Source organism: Squalius cephalus, assembly GCF_949319135.1.
Source record: "Squalius cephalus genome assembly, chromosome: 5".
Lineage (NCBI taxonomy): Eukaryota > Metazoa > Chordata > Actinopteri > Cypriniformes > Leuciscidae > Squalius > Squalius cephalus.
The window spans coordinates 27,712,331-27,729,535 of NC_137126.1; the positions used below are offsets into that span (position 1 = coordinate 27,712,331).

Sequence of the window (17,205 nt, forward strand, 5' to 3'; positions counted from 1 at the left end):
CATTGACGTAAACACAATCTGTTGTGTCTGCAGTGACGCTAAACAGTTGTAAGAGAAATCTCCTCAAACATTGTGAATTAGGTCTTAAAAGGAGCCTATTATAACAAAAAAATAAAATAAATACCCCGCTTTCCAGAAGAGGGCGGAGCCTGTACATCTCCTTCCTCCAATACTCTGCCAAAAACTAAAACATCTGTTTGGTTTTGATTATCATCTCTATCGTGGTCACGCTCATGTTACATAGCAGTTCTTTCTCATCATGAAAGTTTATTACTGCATGCGTTTTAAAGCCAAATCAGTCTAAATTTCTGATATATGGTTTTCTGAACATACATCCGAAACACGTGCATGACCCAAAATTTAATAAAATAAACCTTGCATTCAGGAAATATGAAACAATGCAGCCTACAGTTTGGTGTCCACTTATAATTCAAATTTTCCACTTAGAATGTTAGGGTGTTTTCACACTAGGTACGGTTGTCTTGTATCGTGCTTTAGCTTGATTACATACAGCGCCTTTAAATGACTGGAATTTTAAATCAAAACAAAAACTCCTGCATTCATTTGATAAAATTTTATTTTCTATGAAAAACCAATCAAGAGCATTAAGGCTGATGCCTGTGTGCAAACAGGTGGTGAAGTCATTGACAGCTACAACCACAGTCACAGGACATGTAGGTTCTTTAATTACAGTAATTCTGCAGCTCAATGATGCTGCAGGGTTTGTGGCAGCACTGCTCCACAATGCCTCTCTTCCTTATCAGCTCGGCATGATCTTTAAATGCAAAGTCAGCCACCTCAGTTTCCTGGGCATATTTAGGAGGAAGGAAACCTGGGGAAAAATACAACAATAGGGAAAAACTTGACATTAGTCTGGCCTAATATTAGTGTACAACTGAGACAATTCTTATTTTGAAATTGATTCTTTGTAGTTCGCCATTCATTTGGATAAAGACAAATTCAGACAATCAGATCAAACATTTATTCATTGACACTGGGGGTTAAAATAATTCTGAATTACCGCCATAATATGCCTAGCCTTGATGAGATAATGTGAAGCCTATTTTACACACTTAAGTTGTTTTACACATTATACATATTTTATGCTTCACTAATTAATACTTGTATTCAGCAGCATGTATGCATATAATTGATAAAAAATGACAGCAAAAACTATAATGTTACAAAGAATCCTGATAATAATTAATGTTTTTTGAGCAGCAAATCAGCATATTAGAGTGATTTTGGACGGATCATGAGACACTGAAGAAAAATTCAGCTTTGCCATGGTATAAATTACATTTTATATATAATAAAACAGAAAACAGTTATTTTAATGTGATAATATTTCACAATATTATTATTTTTACTGTATTTTTGATCAAATGAATTCAGCCTTCTTTCAAATACATAAAAAAAATCTTTCCAACCCCAATATTTTGAACAGTAGTGTACATTTCATTATTTGTCTTCCAGTCTTTACTTTACTTTACTTTTTTTGTCATTACTTTAGACATCACCCTCTGATATGAGGTCAAATTCATTTTCAGGTTCTCTGTCACCTTTCTGCAGGTCATTTAATTAAACAGCTTAATCAGTATTATTTCTCTGTCTTATTCATGCTATGTATTTGCATTTCAAAGGTGCATAATAGACTAATGGCATGATATACACTAATTCGGATGGGGCTGACAAGGAACCCGCAGACAAACCCATGTAGAGCCTATACATCGACATTGGCCCCACCGTGGTACACTTACAAAATGAAATGCATTACTTACAGTATAGGTTGTATATTTTTGCAATATCCAGAGTATTACTTTCTTATCATTTTATCATTCTTATCCAGAGTAGTGAACAGCACTACTTTTCAAAGCTCCTTTACTAGAAACATAGTCTTTCTTACCCATAAGAGAGTCAACATCTCTCTTGGGGTTGTAGAAAAAGCCTGTTGGACCACAGACCAGGTAGAGGGCATCGACCAGATGAGATCCGCACAGGTGCTGCGGCGCCCCTGCGTTAGCGTTCACACTGGAGACGGCCAACAGGAACAACAGAGCACCAGCCTGGAGCCACACTGCCATGGTCACGCTGACAGAAAAACAGGTGTATGCTCTTTTACTGATAAAACAAACATACATCTACATGCACAAAGTAGCATCAACAATACAATAGCATTTTCTGTTGATTTACCATCCTGCTGGTCACTTACCACTTCTTGAAGCAGAGGACAAGGAAAGGTAGAGATGGTAGAGGAGAGATTGCTTGGGACGAACAGCGTGTCCTTCTCACTTTTATACATGCGTTTAGACAGGTCTTTGCCTGAATCAGCGGAAAACTAATCCTGTGCGCAAACACACTTTAACACTTTTAAGGGACTGTCCAATTACACGTGCAACATTAGCTGTGTTTGCCCAACCAATTCACATGTGCTCCTGAGTGATGTTACGCTGATGGAAGACAAACACATTCTGGTGCTCACGCAGGTCTAGTAGCCTGTGTTGTCAGTCTCAAGTGGGTATTGGTTAATTGTTAATAAGTGTTGCAGACAGAAGTTTACACAGAATGGCCTGATCATGGATCTGCTAAGGTGACAGATGGTGGCTTTTCTGTGTAAAGATCATTTGAGTGAAACAGCAGAATATCTCTAGGTATCTCATTCTCGAGAAAATGGGATCAGATGTCTCATTAGTCATTAGTAATGTTTGTGACATCCTCACTGTGACGTTTTTTAGCAATGAAGGTGTGTGATTAGTCAATGGCCTGAGTTTTTGAAAGATTTTATAGCAAACCACCACAAACTTTCTTAATGTTAAAAGACATTCCACTCAAGTTAAAAATTGTTGATAGCATTTTCAGCCACAAAATGTACATGGAAAAATCTACTATTATTTAGCAAAAACAGCTTTTTATGAGACTCCATCTACAGTACATGTGATGTGTCTGCCTCTTTTTTTTTTTCATAAAATTGCAACATTTTTAGAAAGTATTTTAGCATTTTTAACATATTTAGCATTAAATAAGAAAGTGAAGCTACTAAGCTTAGTGTCAATATGACATTAGTGCTGTACTTCATGACTTTCGGCCCTTTTTAAGGTTATCTTATAATAAAGCTGTTTTTCTAGTATATGTAGTGAACGTGCCAGAGCTAAATGGATTCAAGCTAACAGAGAGGAAAATACAGTTTTATGGGGGTGCTTTTTATGTATTCAACACGTTTCTACAGTCCACCAAAAATCACCTTCTTACGGTTATGGCTATAAGCAAACACCAATGGTCATTTAAAGAGATTTATTTATTTACAACTACTTTTTTTGACAGTGTTTGAAGTGCTCACCTCTGAAAACATACAAAAAATGCAATTTTAACATATCTGAAGGATTTAAGGTAAGGAGGCATGAAAACAATTACAATAAGAGCTACAAAATAACAAACACATCTGCACAACAACAATAAGTCCATATCAAATAAATGTATAAAACAGCAAAATATTTAAAATAGTGAAATATAATTTATATTACATATATCATACATTATAGTTTGTTTATTTGATTATTGCTTTTACGTAGGCAGTGGGTTATAACATGGCGCGTTATTACCTCTTGAAATAAAGGTGTTAAGTCCATCTCCCTAAATTAAACAGCCAAGCCCTTGGTTAGCACGCGTCATAAGACATCATTTATATATTAAATGAATACATCACTTCTAGCTTAACCCTGTTTTTATGATGTCGCCTCAGGGACACAAACCCATTTTCTTCACTTTGCAAGAACATGATTCATGTTAGATAGATAGCAATAAAATGGTTTTAATAAAGAGATGGCTTTGATGGATTTTTAGTCACATTATTCACTTGCAGTCATTTCAAAATTATTATTTTTAAATGTATGATGCACAAATGTGCATGTTTGAGCAAACTTCACTTTAAAACATTCAGAGTTATACAAATGATTTGTATGAAAGGGGGAAAAATGTGTTTGATACCAAGAAGCAACATTGGCAGAGGTTAGCTGTTAGTATTTTGACATCAGTAACATCTTATTTATTAATTTTGATCAATTATTTAATTGTTGCAACAATACCTACAAAGGATACCCAAGAATATATGTTGTAACAATGCATTCAACATGGGCTTAACATTTCATCTTGATGAAGTAATAAAAAAACATTCATCCAGTTTCTGTTCATGTAAAGCATAGAAAACATGCAGCTCAGTTTTGCAGTTGGTAAATTATCTCAGTGTAATATTCAAGCATTATATAATATTACCTTCACATTCAATTTAAATGTAAACTCATTTTTTGCAATGTGATTTGACTGACTTTAACAGTTTATGTCAGCAGTACAGCTTTTGAAAACAGATTTACCTGATGATTATAGATGCTTACATACATGTGTACTATTAGTGTGATATATCAGACCACCCTGTGTCTTACATCTTTCACACAGCTGCAGCTTACTCCATCATCCAGCAGAACAGAAGAGACATCTAGAGACAAAAAACACATTCATTCAAGCTGCTTTAGCAACAGTTGGTGTTTTACTCGGGTGCTTTATCTTTTTCTACTTTCCGACAAAGAGAACATAACATGGATAGAGGTGTTCATTCTCTTCACATCACAAATATCACAAATATCAGTCACATTCAATCTCATACTCAAGCTTTTGTTCAAAGCTGTTCAGTGGATTCACATTTATTTCTTTTAATAAACCAACATCATATGTGACCCTGGATCACAAAACCAGTCACATGTTGCACGGGTATATTTGTGGCAATAGCCAACAATACATTGTATGGGTCAAAATTATATATTTTTCTTTTATGCCAAAAATCATTAGGATATTAAGTTAAGATCATGTTCCATGAAGGTTTTTTTGTAAATATCCTGCTGTAAATATGTAAAACATTTATTTATTTTGTTATTTATCACAATCGCCAACATAAATGAACAACTTTAAAGGAGATCCTCAGATTCCAGATTTTCAGATAGTTGTATCCCGGCCAAATATTGTCTTATCCTAACAAACCATACATCAATGGAAATCTTATTTATTTAGCTTTCAGATGATGTAAAAATCTAAATTTCAAAAAATTGACCCATATGACTGATTTTGTGGTCCAGGGTCACATATGTGACCCTGGATCACAAAATCAGTCTTATGTTGCACGGGTATATGCCAAAAATCATTAGGATATTAAGTAAAGATCATGTTCCATGAAGATATTTTGTAAATTTCCCACCTTAAATATATAAAACATTTATTTGTGTGAATGGATGCAGCACTATCGCCAATAGAAATGGACAAGTTTAAAGGAGATTTTCTCAATGTTTCGATTTTTCTGTACCCTCAGATTCCAGACATTCAAATAGTTATATCTCGGCCAAATATTGTCCTATCCTAACAAACCATACATCAATGGACATATTATGTATTCAGCTTTCAGATGATGTATAAATCTCAAATTTTAAAAAAATTACACATAAGACTGGTTTTGTGGTCCAGGGTCACATATCATCAATAAATTATACAAAATGGCAGATTAGTTGAGAAGAAAACACGACACATTCTTTTCTAGCTCTTAGAGTGGTTTATGGTGTGTTGCTTTGTGATGAATCTACAGAATTGTGAGTTAATAAACAAACTGCGAATCATCAGTGGAGGAGTTGACCGTTTATTAAAACCAGGATGTTACAGCAGGTAACTGTGTGTCATCCTGATGTCACACTCACCCTTTATTTCAGAGATTTCTTTCTCTGCATTTCCGTTGCCAGTTTGGGCTTGTTTTCTGTCCACCATGTCAGTCCTCACTTGTCCTAGAGTCCTGAGGAGACACATGGTGTCAAACGGGGCTTCCCCTCCTTCCGACAGCAGCTCTAAAACCTGTGTACACACATCACAAACAAATGTATTAAAGTCTTCACTCACTGGCACCAGCATCCAGATCTGAGAATGAGATATTAGTGCATTTTCACCAGACATAACATGCACAAATGTACAAACCTGCAAACATTTGTAGCTCTTAAGCTCACTCAAGTTCTCCTCCAAGAACAGCAGGTAGATGCTGAGGTCATCATAGCGCCGGGCGGTTGGCTGCAAATCCAGCACGTGTCCGAAAGCAGGCAGTAGGTGGTATGGACGGAGGAACTGAGCGCGCTGGTGCTGGCGAGCAGGTTGGAAGGCAGCGTAAACCACAGCCGGTACTAACAGTAAATACACCACCAGATTCATGCAACTTAGGAGACGAAAAACACCCACTGCCACCAGCTTACACTGAACTGCATCTGGCACCACACTCTCGTTTACTAATATACCTGGAGACACACACACACACACAGACACAAACACAATTCAGAGAACAAACATCATAAAATGATTAGACACACACCATCACCCTCATATTTTTATATTCATTCTTGAAGTGTATCACGTGTGTGGAAATTTACACAAGCACGCTATCTAGCACACACCTCTGCGCAGGTTACAGGAGAACTGATCACTGGGTGAAACCCAAAGGATGTAGTAGGTCAGATAAGAGCAGGCCAGCAGTAAAGTGAGGAATGTTAAAACCCGACAAAGTAGATATTTTGCAGCCAAAGCCCATGATGAGAGTTTTGTCTTTAAGTACTGCTCTACCAGAGGGTACTTAAAGCAAGCTTCAGTCAATTCCAGACCACTGAGAGTGAGTGAGAAAGAGAGAGAGAGATTTTAAGATTAAGGTTAAGATCAGTAGAATCAGAATGTTATAGATTTATAGTTTTGGGATATGATTGAGGAAGGAAAGGAAATAGAAAGGGAGTTTAAATAGCAAAGATGTCAGTTGGTCACAAGCATTAATACAAGAAATTAACTAAAATAATAAAAGGTAAGATGTTTAGTGAATTTAATTGATGCCTCAAAATACTTTTTTTGTCACTGGTTTTTAAAATACAGTACAGGGTCAGAAAAATGAAATGAAAAAATCAGTAAGGATGCATTAGATTGATCAAAGATTTCTATTTCAAATAAATGCTGTTCTTTTGAAACTTTCTACTTTCTACAACAAAAAAAGATCCCCCCTGAGGGTACCTGCAATTTTTAGACCACTGTTGTTGATAATAATAAGACGAGATGTTTTTGGAGCACCAAATCAGCATATTAGAATGATTTCTGAAGGACCATGTGACTGTGAACACTGGAGTATCATGATCAGATGAAATCTCTAAATTACCCAAGTTGACAGAGTGTGTTAAATATCTAAAATATTGGTTGACCTGTAATTTTCTTCTATTAAGTTCAGATAAGACTGAAGTATTACTTACTGGACCAAAAACCTCTACACAGAATCTCTTAGAATACAAGTTGCATTTAGAAAGAAGTACTGTTACTTCACCCTCTACAGTAAAAGACTTGGGTGTTATATTAGACAGCAACTTGTCTCTCGAAAAATATATTTCATATGTTACAAAAACAGCCTTCTTCCACCTCAAACATCGCTAAGCTACGGAACATGCTATCTGTTTCTGATGCAGAAACGTTAGTTTCATGCATTCATGACCTCTAGACTGCATTAATGTAATGCATTGGGTGATTGTCCTTCATCCTCTATAAACAAGATACAGTTAGTCCAAAATGCAGCTGCTCGAGTTCTTACCAGGTCAAGAAAATGTGATCATATAACCCCAATTTTATCATCTCTACACTGGTTACCTTTAAAGTTCCGTAAGTATTGCAACTGAGGCCCTAAATGGTTTAGCTCTTGTGTATTTAACCGAACTTCTATCGCCCTACAATCCTTCACATTATTTAAAGTCACAAAACTCTGGACTTTTGGTAGTACCTAAAACATCTAAGTCCACTAAAAGACAGGGGGTTTTCGCATTTGGCTCCTAAACTCTGGAATAGACTTCCTGATGATGTTCAGGGCTCAGGCACACTCTCCCAGTTTAAATCTAGACTAAAGACGCATCTCTTTAGCCAAACATTCACATAATGCCCCTTATAACCTTGTACTCCAGTTATATCAGATCAAATGCACATGATTATCTTTACTTTTTGTTATGAACAGCAGCTCCGCTAATTATTTACCATTTGCTTTTCTGTTCTTCTGGGTAACTAGAGAGTACATCAGATCCAGTTTGGATCCAGCCTCTTATGAAGATTTCAGATGTGAACAGATGACGGCTACGCCTGCGAGGACTTCAGATGACGCCAACTCTGAATCAACATGCACCACTGCCACATCTCTATATATTGTAATCATTATGTTCACAACTTGTAATAATTACTTCAATGACCTCACTGTTTCTGCCTAAAATGAATACATATTAACTAACTGCATGATTTGTTTATGTACATTTCTGAAATACAATACTTGGACACGGTCACCTCTGATAACGGATCCCTCTAAATTGTAATGTAGACAGATGCGCTATACAAACAAATGAGAATTGAAATGAATTGAGAAATGGCTGCTGAAAACTCATCTTTGCCATCACATGAATAAAGGACATTTTAAAATATATTTAAATACAAGTCTTTGTTTTTTGAATGTACACTTGTGCAGTGTTGATAATGAATTAGGCCGTTTTAGAGGCAGCTCTCAGATACCAACCCTGGGAGAATCAAAAACTGTATTTGTCACAACTGGAAATGTAAACTTCAGGTAACAGCTGGAGTTTTGAAAATGTTCACTGCACTACACCTGTGTGGGTCTTCTGCAATGTCTTTGTCTTGTTTGATTGTGAGGCTCTTGGCCAGGCGGATGGCACGGTTGTAGCAACGGTCAAGTTCCTCCATGATAAAACTGAGGTCAGAGGATAGGGAAGGGGCAGCCGTGAAACGCCAGAAGAGAGCAGGAATATACAGGAGGACCGCGACCAGCAGAAGGATATAAGGAAAGAACTGAAGACAAAGACAGATTATAAGACGAACACAAGCAACCTATTTTGATATGACATTGTTGCTCATGTCATGACCAAGTACATTGAATACACAGTAGACCTATATACATTACCTTGTGTAGATGAAGGGGGGCGCTATCAGCCTCATTGTCTGTAGGGTGATGCTCTACTGCGGCCCAGCAAAAGGAGTCCACATACGCAGCCTGTCTCATTGTGAAGTTAGTGGGTGGAAAACATGTGATCTGAGTACCTAGAGGAATTACACACGAACATGTCATTTTCTTACCTGAAGAGACTGAAAGAGCTATATGATGGAAATTTGATTAATCTTATCTAAAGAAAATCCTCAAATATGCTACTTACATAGAATAGTGTTTTTGCATCTTTGTTATGAGCAAACAATATGTCTGATTAAACATGGTATTTAAGTAAGTGCATTATGTTGTCCTGCTTTGTGATAATTGTATCTATGTATAAATCTCTTTAAAAACAACCAATTTTTGTTCATTACAGATTACTAATGTACATAATGTTTCTTAATGTCTGTGAAGTACTTCCAAAAGCAACTGTAGTCTTCCATCAACATTTTGGAATGATTCTTAAAGATATGTAGGCCTAGCTTTTAATAATTCACCCAACAAAGAAAATTATGTCATCATTTACAGAAAGGCCACTGACTTCCATTGTATGGAGAGAGAGGAAAGGGGTCTTTTGCGTTCCACAGAAGAAATAAAGTCACTTTTGGAATCTCAATGAGGGTGAGAGCACATGTTGAATTTATTTTATTTTTTTAACTATCCCTTTGACAAGTCAAAGTATTACTATCATCCTCATTGTGGAAATTATACCACCTGGAATATAAATTATTAATCCAATGCATATCTAAAAGAGCACAGCTTTTTACATCAAAAGTCTAAGGGAGTAAAGTCTGGAACTATTGATGGAATAAAGTTTTTTTTTTTTCATAAATAGTCTAAGACAGACCTTACAATGACAACAATGAAATCTTGTATGGCTACAAGTTTTGCAACAACCAACAATCAAGAGATAAAACAGATGAAACAGATATTAGTTTGATTGCTAGAGTTTGTCTTAGGAAGACATAACTCTATTAAGCAGAATAGTCTGGTTTGGTTGTGATTGATGCTAGGCTACTTCTGCCCCCGCCTCTCTTTTACTGACAGATAACAAGCCCTCGATAGCAGTGGCTGAAATAAGAAAATAAACAACGGTCACAATGTGAGTGGAAAACGACTGACCCCAATAATTATTTAAAACTAATTAAGTGCATTTACACTACAAAATACGATGTTAACAGTTCGCATGCTTATAAATCGCTACATTCATCTCATGTTTTGTTAACGCGCATATCCAGCAGTGACGCGCCCATTCTGGATTTACACACAAAACCGCAATGGCAATGCTCTGGTCTTTGTTCAAGTAACGTAATCGACAATAAGTTGTGTGAAAATACGTCCTTCGTTGTTTCTGGGGAATGTTTAATAATATTTCGTTAAACCTAAAGTTATTCTCGATTTAGCCAGTCTTTCAACAAGCAGCCATTCTGTACAAATCCGTAATTAAAGGTAACGTTACAGGCTTCATGTTTTTGAGTTTGAACCGGTTTATCTCCATAAGTTCAAACCACTCTATCTCTATCGGACGTTTCAAAGTAAACCTTATTGACGTTTTACGCAAATCCTGGTAGCTGTGATAAAATGTTTACTGACCCACAGAGACTTCTTGCGCAAAGGCGAGTGAGATGAGTAACAAAGGAAGCCCAACCGCGATAAAACTGACCAGTTTGTCTGTGGCCAGTTCCAACCGCACGCCTTTATACTTAGATTCACTCTGCTCTTTCAATAAAAAATCAGAAAACACATATTCAGTCGCAACGCGCGCTATAGCCATTGTTAAGATTAAATGAGGGCTAATTTGTCAAGTGCACCGCTAGTTCCGGTCCAGTGGGCAGGGTTACGCGCACGGTTCACAACAACACCAGAGGGAATCAGAAACTGGATTGAGTCAGTCGTCCTACTAGAATTATTCAATCTTTGACATAAATACCCACTATTATAGTTACTAATTTTATGAGACAAAGAAAACCGACCTTATGAAAACTAGTCAAATAAAGGCAGCAATAAAGTAAGAGGGACTAGGCTATTTGTCTATAGTAAACAAAGATAATAATAATGAGAAAACCTCGAGAATATTGCAATATTTTGATTATTGTTGTTCAATTCAAATGAGCTCTATTGGAAAATTGTACATTGTATTGCCAAAGCATTTATATAAGCAGGAAAAATAAAAATGAACAAAGGAGAATTAATGGTGAACAAGATAATATTAACCTATTCAAACATTTACCAATTTATATGTACACATGTAGGCCTATTTGTTTGAGGGGAAAAAAGATATTTGAAGAAACATAATGCAAATGCTTGCTAGTTCTGTTTAATTTGTTATGCAAGCGGCAACTGTTTTCTTTTGCCAAGAGGTCCCCATTTTCATCCAAAACCACTGCATGTAAATGGCCAAATGGGCAAAGACCTTATTGGTCTTATTATTTGATAAAACTGCATGGAACTTGTTTGTTTGGTTATGCAGTTATTTAGAAAATCCTGTTTAAAATTAAAAGAAAAATAATCTCCTTGTCATGGACATTAGAAATAATGGAGAATAGAAATTTAGACTGTAAAGGAGTAATTCCACATGCAGCTACAGGAAGTGACAGAGTTTTGAGTTGAAATTAAATAAAGGGAAATTATTAAGTATTGAACCATAAAGAAAAGAACATGAGTTAAATGTAAAGAACACACACAAAAAAATAAGAAATGTGGGAAATGAATTAGCAGTGGCTCTAACCACAAAAGTTGGGAATTTCTCCCGACTTTGCTGCGAGGCTGAGAGGTGCTGTTAGGTGAACCTCAGACTTTGAAGATAAGTCATATAGAGGCTCCATGCAGCATTCACAAGACAGCAGCGTGGCTTCCCACAACTCTCTTTCTTACTGTCGGTGACATTGACCCCTCCACATTTACATGGCTTGTGCATAATTAAACAGACGAACAAAGGAATTTGGGGGTATTCAGTAATTCTTATTGAAACAAACAAACAAGCCAGTAAAGAGACGAGGTTCGTTATAAGAATTGCATTTACTCAGTCCTCCAGTGTTTATAGTTTTAGAAGCATAAACTGTTCAATAACTTGGTTGATGGTGCATGATATGGATGTATGAATTTTTTTGTCACTGCATTTTTCTGTGCAAGGATCATTAAGTCTTTACAGAATCTCCGCTTATCTTAGCACCGCTGTTGTCCACACAGCTTTATGATCATTTTTCAAACAGACATAAAAATGGATTTCAGTGAAAGCTCAGCTTTATTGACTTGATTAGAGTGAAGAAACAAGTTCCAAAAGACAAAAAAAAAAAAAAAGGGTTAATGAAACTGCAGGCATTTTCTGAAGAAAGAGAGATGGATACAGGATATATTTTGATTTAAATGCTCTTTTTATTATTGCGTGTAGCCATCTTTGGCAGTTTGTATATCATGTCATGTTTTTTTCTTCAGTCGTGGAACAGGTCGAAGAAGCTGTGGTCGTCTGGGGCCTCCTCGAATGCCACGCCCTCACAATAGGCCGGGGGCACAAAGGCTTGTGGGTCATCAACTTCTTGTTCAACACCAAAGAAACTGAAGCAGAAAATAGCTCAGTTAATTGACGTATGCAAAACTGCAGGATACAAAAAGATATGAAACAAATGTGTTTCTGAGAAACTTGAATACTCTGTCTGCAGTACTCTTAATAGTGTTCCTATAGTGCATTCAGTCTCTGCTTTACCTGAAGAGAAGGTCCTTCTTCTCACCATAGTATGATCCAGAGACCGGCAGACAGCCACAGGAAGTGGTTGACAGAGAGTATTGAGCTGAAAAGAAAATCAAAACATGATTGTTTTTATTTTGAAAAGCAATAGAATAACTACATAAGTAAAAAAAAAAGAAGAAGAAGAAAAAGGTAAGGACCATGAAGTTCGGGCAACTTTCCATGCCAGACCCGGACTCGCAGTCCCTGTTCTGTGACTGAGGGGCTGCCCATGTAAATCTCAGACTCGTGAGTGGCATCGGGTGGAATCTCCATCAGGTGTTTACGGAACTGCAGAGTCTCCTTCTTGCAACTCTCATTTTTACTGTCTATCTCATAAAGTGTACCCTGTGAGAAAAAAGTGCTTTATTATATATTATAAGGTTCAACAAAAATTAAATCACAAGCTGAAAGAGGAAGAGGAATAGAGAGAGAGAGAGAGAGAGAGAGAGAGAGAGAGAGAGAGAGAGAATCACTGACTAAGCCTACCTCTTCAAAATGTATGAGCACATCCATATACGAAGTTTTGTTCGCATGAGTAGTGTCTTCCACAAAACGAAATTTACTCGCTTTGGAGTCATAACTGAACTCTCCAGATGCAAGGTCATGACCCCCCGTTGAAACCTGAATGTTTGTTTTGCATGTCAAACAAAAGAGAACCGTAAAAATGTTAAAGTTAGTCAGTAAAAAATACTATTTATTTAGCTTTTAATAATTCAGATGTTTCAAATAGCTCTCAAGGTCTCTGCTAATGAAACTAAATACAAGGTTTTAAGATTGAAATACAACTGTCAAATCCTTTTTGCAAAGGCAAATATATGCGCTCCACCACATTGCTTTGTGTTAAGCAAATGTTGGTAACTATTGCCCATGGTTACTTCATGTTAGTAAATACATTAACTAATATTAACGAATGAGACCTTATTTTAAAGAGATTTGTTACTGTATTTGTTAATCTTTGTTAACGTTAGTTAATAAAAATACAGTCGTTCATTGTTAGTTCATGTTAGTTCACACTGCGTTAACTAATGTTAACAAATACAACATTTGATTTTAATAAGGTATTAGTAAATGTTGACATTAACATTAACAAAGATTAATAAATGTTGTAGAAGTGCAGTTCATTAGTTCATGTTGTGGTTAACTAATGAAACCTTAATGTAAAGTGTTACCCAAATGTTTTATAACAAAGGCTAGAATGCTTTTATTGGGAACGCCATCACTAAACACTTTGTTTTTGAATAGCTTAAAAAAGTGCAGTTCATTAGTTCATGTTGTGGTTAACTAATGAAACCTTAATGTAAAGTGTTACCCAAATGTTTTATAACAAAGGCTAGAATGCTTTTATTGGGAACGCCATCACTAAACACTTTGTTTTTGAATAGCTTAAAAAGCTGTGTGCCCATCACTGAATTAGAATGTTTCATAAATAGTGAAAAAATGAGGGCTCGTGCTTGTATTCAGATGACGCAGCATTTTTTAAAGGCCTTATTTTAAAGGTTCTCTCATTACTGAGCCAAATTGTACTGCCTAACAGCCTGCTATAATTATTAAACATCCCATTGAAATTTTGTACACTCACCACTTTCATAGTTCCGCTGGTCAAAGGTGGGGAATCTGAAAAAGAAATAAAAAAGTTAATGTCTTCCACATAATCTGCAGCTTCTGAGAATGTTCAAATTCAAAATGTTCTCAATACAAAAAAAAAAAAAAAAAAAAAAAAATATTATAAAAGCAGATTATTCTTTAACCACAAAGACAAGAAATGTATATAAAGTTCTTACGACACGGCTGACGTTGAGAAGAAGCCCATGCGACTGCACAGAGGCACGAGAACACCACACAGAGCAGCTTGACTGTATGCATCATTGCTCTCTAACTTTCTTCAGGTCCAGACACTTCCACCCTCATTCAGACTGTGCTTTTTATATATAGCCCCTGCACCCCATATAAATGCCCCCTCCCTTTTGGACGTCCAGCAATGCAATAAACAAAAGATGTCGAAATCACCTTCTGTTGTAAGTGCAAATAAGAAAGCTGGACAAAATTGGCACAAATGACCATTTACAAGACAAATAGGGTCAAAAAGAAAAGCTTAATTCAAGCAAACAATCGCCCTCGTCCGCCTCTGATCGGCACTCAGGGGGTCTGGCTCCATACTGGTGGACCAAGTCCAGAGACAGTTGGTTTCATATCACATGGTTTTGGTTCATGTAAGGTGATGATTGTGCAGTCTCAATCAAGGAAAAACAAAACAAACAAAAAAACAAAATTGGGTTATACAGGTGTGAAAACAAAAGGCCATCTGGTACTTTGCTTGTCTTCTTCATTAAAATGTGTTTCTTGTCTAGCTGTAATTTCTAAATAAATGTGAAGGAAACATTGGTAACACTTTATAATAACTTTCATTAATAAATTTGAATTTAATATTCACATAGCTAGAAATATGAAAGAATGTGCTTGTTAATGTTAACTAATGAACTTATTAAACGTTACATAATGATTAACAGATCATTTTTTAATGTAAAATGAAATGCTAACAAATTTCATTAAACTTTCAATTCATATCATCAAGCACTTTTTAAAAATCTACAAATGATTTTGACAGATGGTTTTCAATGATTAAAGGAACAAACATTATATAATGCTTAACTGATCATTAGTTAACATATATTCATATGCGATAATGTGCTTGTTAATGTTTAAATAAACTTACAGATTACATAATAATTAACAGATCATTATTTATCGTAAATAAAATGCTAACAAATGTCATTAAACATATATATTACCAAATGCACTTTTTTACATTTACAAATGTTGTGAAAACATTTATTTTATTTAAATTTAAGCACTTCAATCATGCATTTGAACAAATGAATATTTAACTCATTCATATTTTGTAGAGGTCATAAATTTGCTCTTCGTTTGTTGTGGAGTGTATGCAGACTTCTACTATTTACACATTTTTACAAATCATTTCTTAATTATTTGTTCATGTTTTTGTAGCAATCTAAAGTTGAAACTATTTATCATATGTTTATAAATGTTTACAATTAGTAATTTAGTGCCTTTATGGGCATGACAACGTTTGTGTAAAGGGTGGTTAGTTAAGTTTAGCTAAATGCTTGCAAAAGACACATTATTTTTGTAATTATAATTTGGGTGCAAAACATGTTTTTATTGCTTCAACACTATCCTATACCCTTAAGCAGGATTTTCCTTGAATCATACTTCAACAGGAGAATATACAAAAATGTAATATAAAAAGTTTGAACCGTGTTTCCTTATAGTAACCCTGACCACTGTTGACCCCTTAACTAATCCTTAAATCTACCCATACCACCAAATCTTTCCCTAACCACCCGTATCACACCTCAATAGCAGCAAAAGTATTTCACGATAGAACATGCACAATAAGTACATTGTACCTAACAATTTTTTGTTTTGTTTTGGCATAAGTACAGACACCTAATATAAAGTGAAATGTCATTGTGAAAATCATTGTTATATTGTTCATTTTTCAGTTGGACATCAGGATCACTCAGAGCTACCACCTTTTTGCATTTGTACATTTGTAAATGTAAAAAAGTGCATTAGGTAATTTATGAACTGAAGTTTAATGCCATTTGTAAGCATTTTAATTTACATAAATAAAGATCTGTTAATCAAAATTTCATAGTTAACATTCTCACATTATCAAATTTTTCTAGCTATTTGAATATATATTAACTAACGATCCATTAAGAATTATATAATGTTTGTTTATTATTTATTAATGAAACAAACATTCTGGTCGGTTGATTTTTCACCCATGCAATACATATTTCTGTACAATTGGTGGTCACACAAGGTAAAGACAAGACTCAAATGTTAAATTCAGCTGTTGTTGAATCTTCACACCTGAGACATGCACAAACTCAACTTCATATCTAGAAACTTAAAAGAGATTTTAATATAATTGATTCTGTTTTCTTGTAAAGAGGACACAAGAAATCCCCCTATAAATGTTAGCAGGCCACTTTCACTACTGCTGTTTTATGGCAGGGATTGTCAGGAAATGGATCTGAAATTTGCTTTTAGATGGTAAAGATCCGGGTGTGGAAAATTGTTCTCAAATCAGTTTTAAAGAAATGCTTCGCGTGCTTGCTAATGCATGTTGTGTAATCTGGATCTTTCAAAAAAACACATTAGGCGCTTTTCTTACTCAGATTGTAAGAGTCAGACTAATACAGTTCCGATTCCTGCGGGGGTGTTTGGTACGAACATTGCCTGTGTAACTGTAAATAATGTACAAAAAACATGTTGTTATTTAAACTGGCTTGCATAAATGCTAAAGCCTTAAAGCAAATGAAGGTTTTCATTATGAATTTAAGATGAAAGCATAATGTAATGAATACCAAAAGAGGAGTTGACCATCTATGTGTGGTGAGCCCAGATGTTCACCTTTGTGAGCTCCGTT

The 17,205-nt window shown here is 35.6% G+C and overlaps 3 protein-coding genes across 4 annotated transcripts; all 3 read right to left on the reverse strand.

The window, feature by feature from the left end:
* Positions 1 to 605: 605 nt before the first annotated feature.
* Positions 606 to 2,259, reverse strand: ins (preproinsulin). The gene is made up of 3 exons (XM_079871360.1): positions 2,213 to 2,259; positions 1,907 to 2,091; positions 606 to 832 (listed from the first exon to the last, which is right to left on the reverse strand). Exons 2-3 carry the CDS (start codon positions 2,082 to 2,084, stop codon positions 684 to 686), a joined length of 327 nt encoding a protein of 108 aa, XP_079727486.1. The 5' UTR covers positions 2,085 to 2,091; positions 2,213 to 2,259; the 3' UTR covers positions 606 to 683.
* Positions 2,260 to 3,276: 1,017 nt separating this feature from the next.
* On the reverse strand, positions 3,277 to 10,852 carry panx1b (pannexin 1b). 2 transcript variants are annotated; one of them, XM_079871337.1, is made up of 7 exons: positions 10,613 to 10,852; positions 8,996 to 9,132; positions 8,684 to 8,883; positions 6,471 to 6,676; positions 6,004 to 6,314; positions 5,733 to 5,883; positions 3,277 to 4,489 (listed from the first exon to the last, which is right to left on the reverse strand). In XM_079871337.1, the coding sequence occupies exons 1-7, from the start codon at positions 10,791 to 10,793 to the stop codon at positions 4,416 to 4,418; spliced, it is 1,260 nt and encodes a 419-aa protein (XP_079727463.1). In that variant the 5' UTR covers positions 10,794 to 10,852; the 3' UTR covers positions 3,277 to 4,415. The 2 variants fall into 2 exon arrangements, with proteins under 2 accessions (XP_079727463.1, XP_079727464.1); XM_079871338.1 differs by having other exon boundaries at positions 10,683 to 10,761.
* A 1,520-nt stretch (positions 10,853 to 12,372) lies between these two features.
* Positions 12,373 to 14,652, reverse strand: epd (ependymin). The gene is made up of 6 exons (XM_079871354.1): positions 14,528 to 14,652; positions 14,326 to 14,360; positions 13,233 to 13,367; positions 12,905 to 13,091; positions 12,723 to 12,807; positions 12,373 to 12,574 (listed from the first exon to the last, which is right to left on the reverse strand). Exons 1-6 carry the CDS (start codon positions 14,610 to 14,612, stop codon positions 12,451 to 12,453), a joined length of 651 nt encoding a protein of 216 aa, XP_079727480.1. The 5' UTR covers positions 14,613 to 14,652; the 3' UTR covers positions 12,373 to 12,450.
* Positions 14,653 to 17,205: the final 2,553 nt, after the last annotated feature.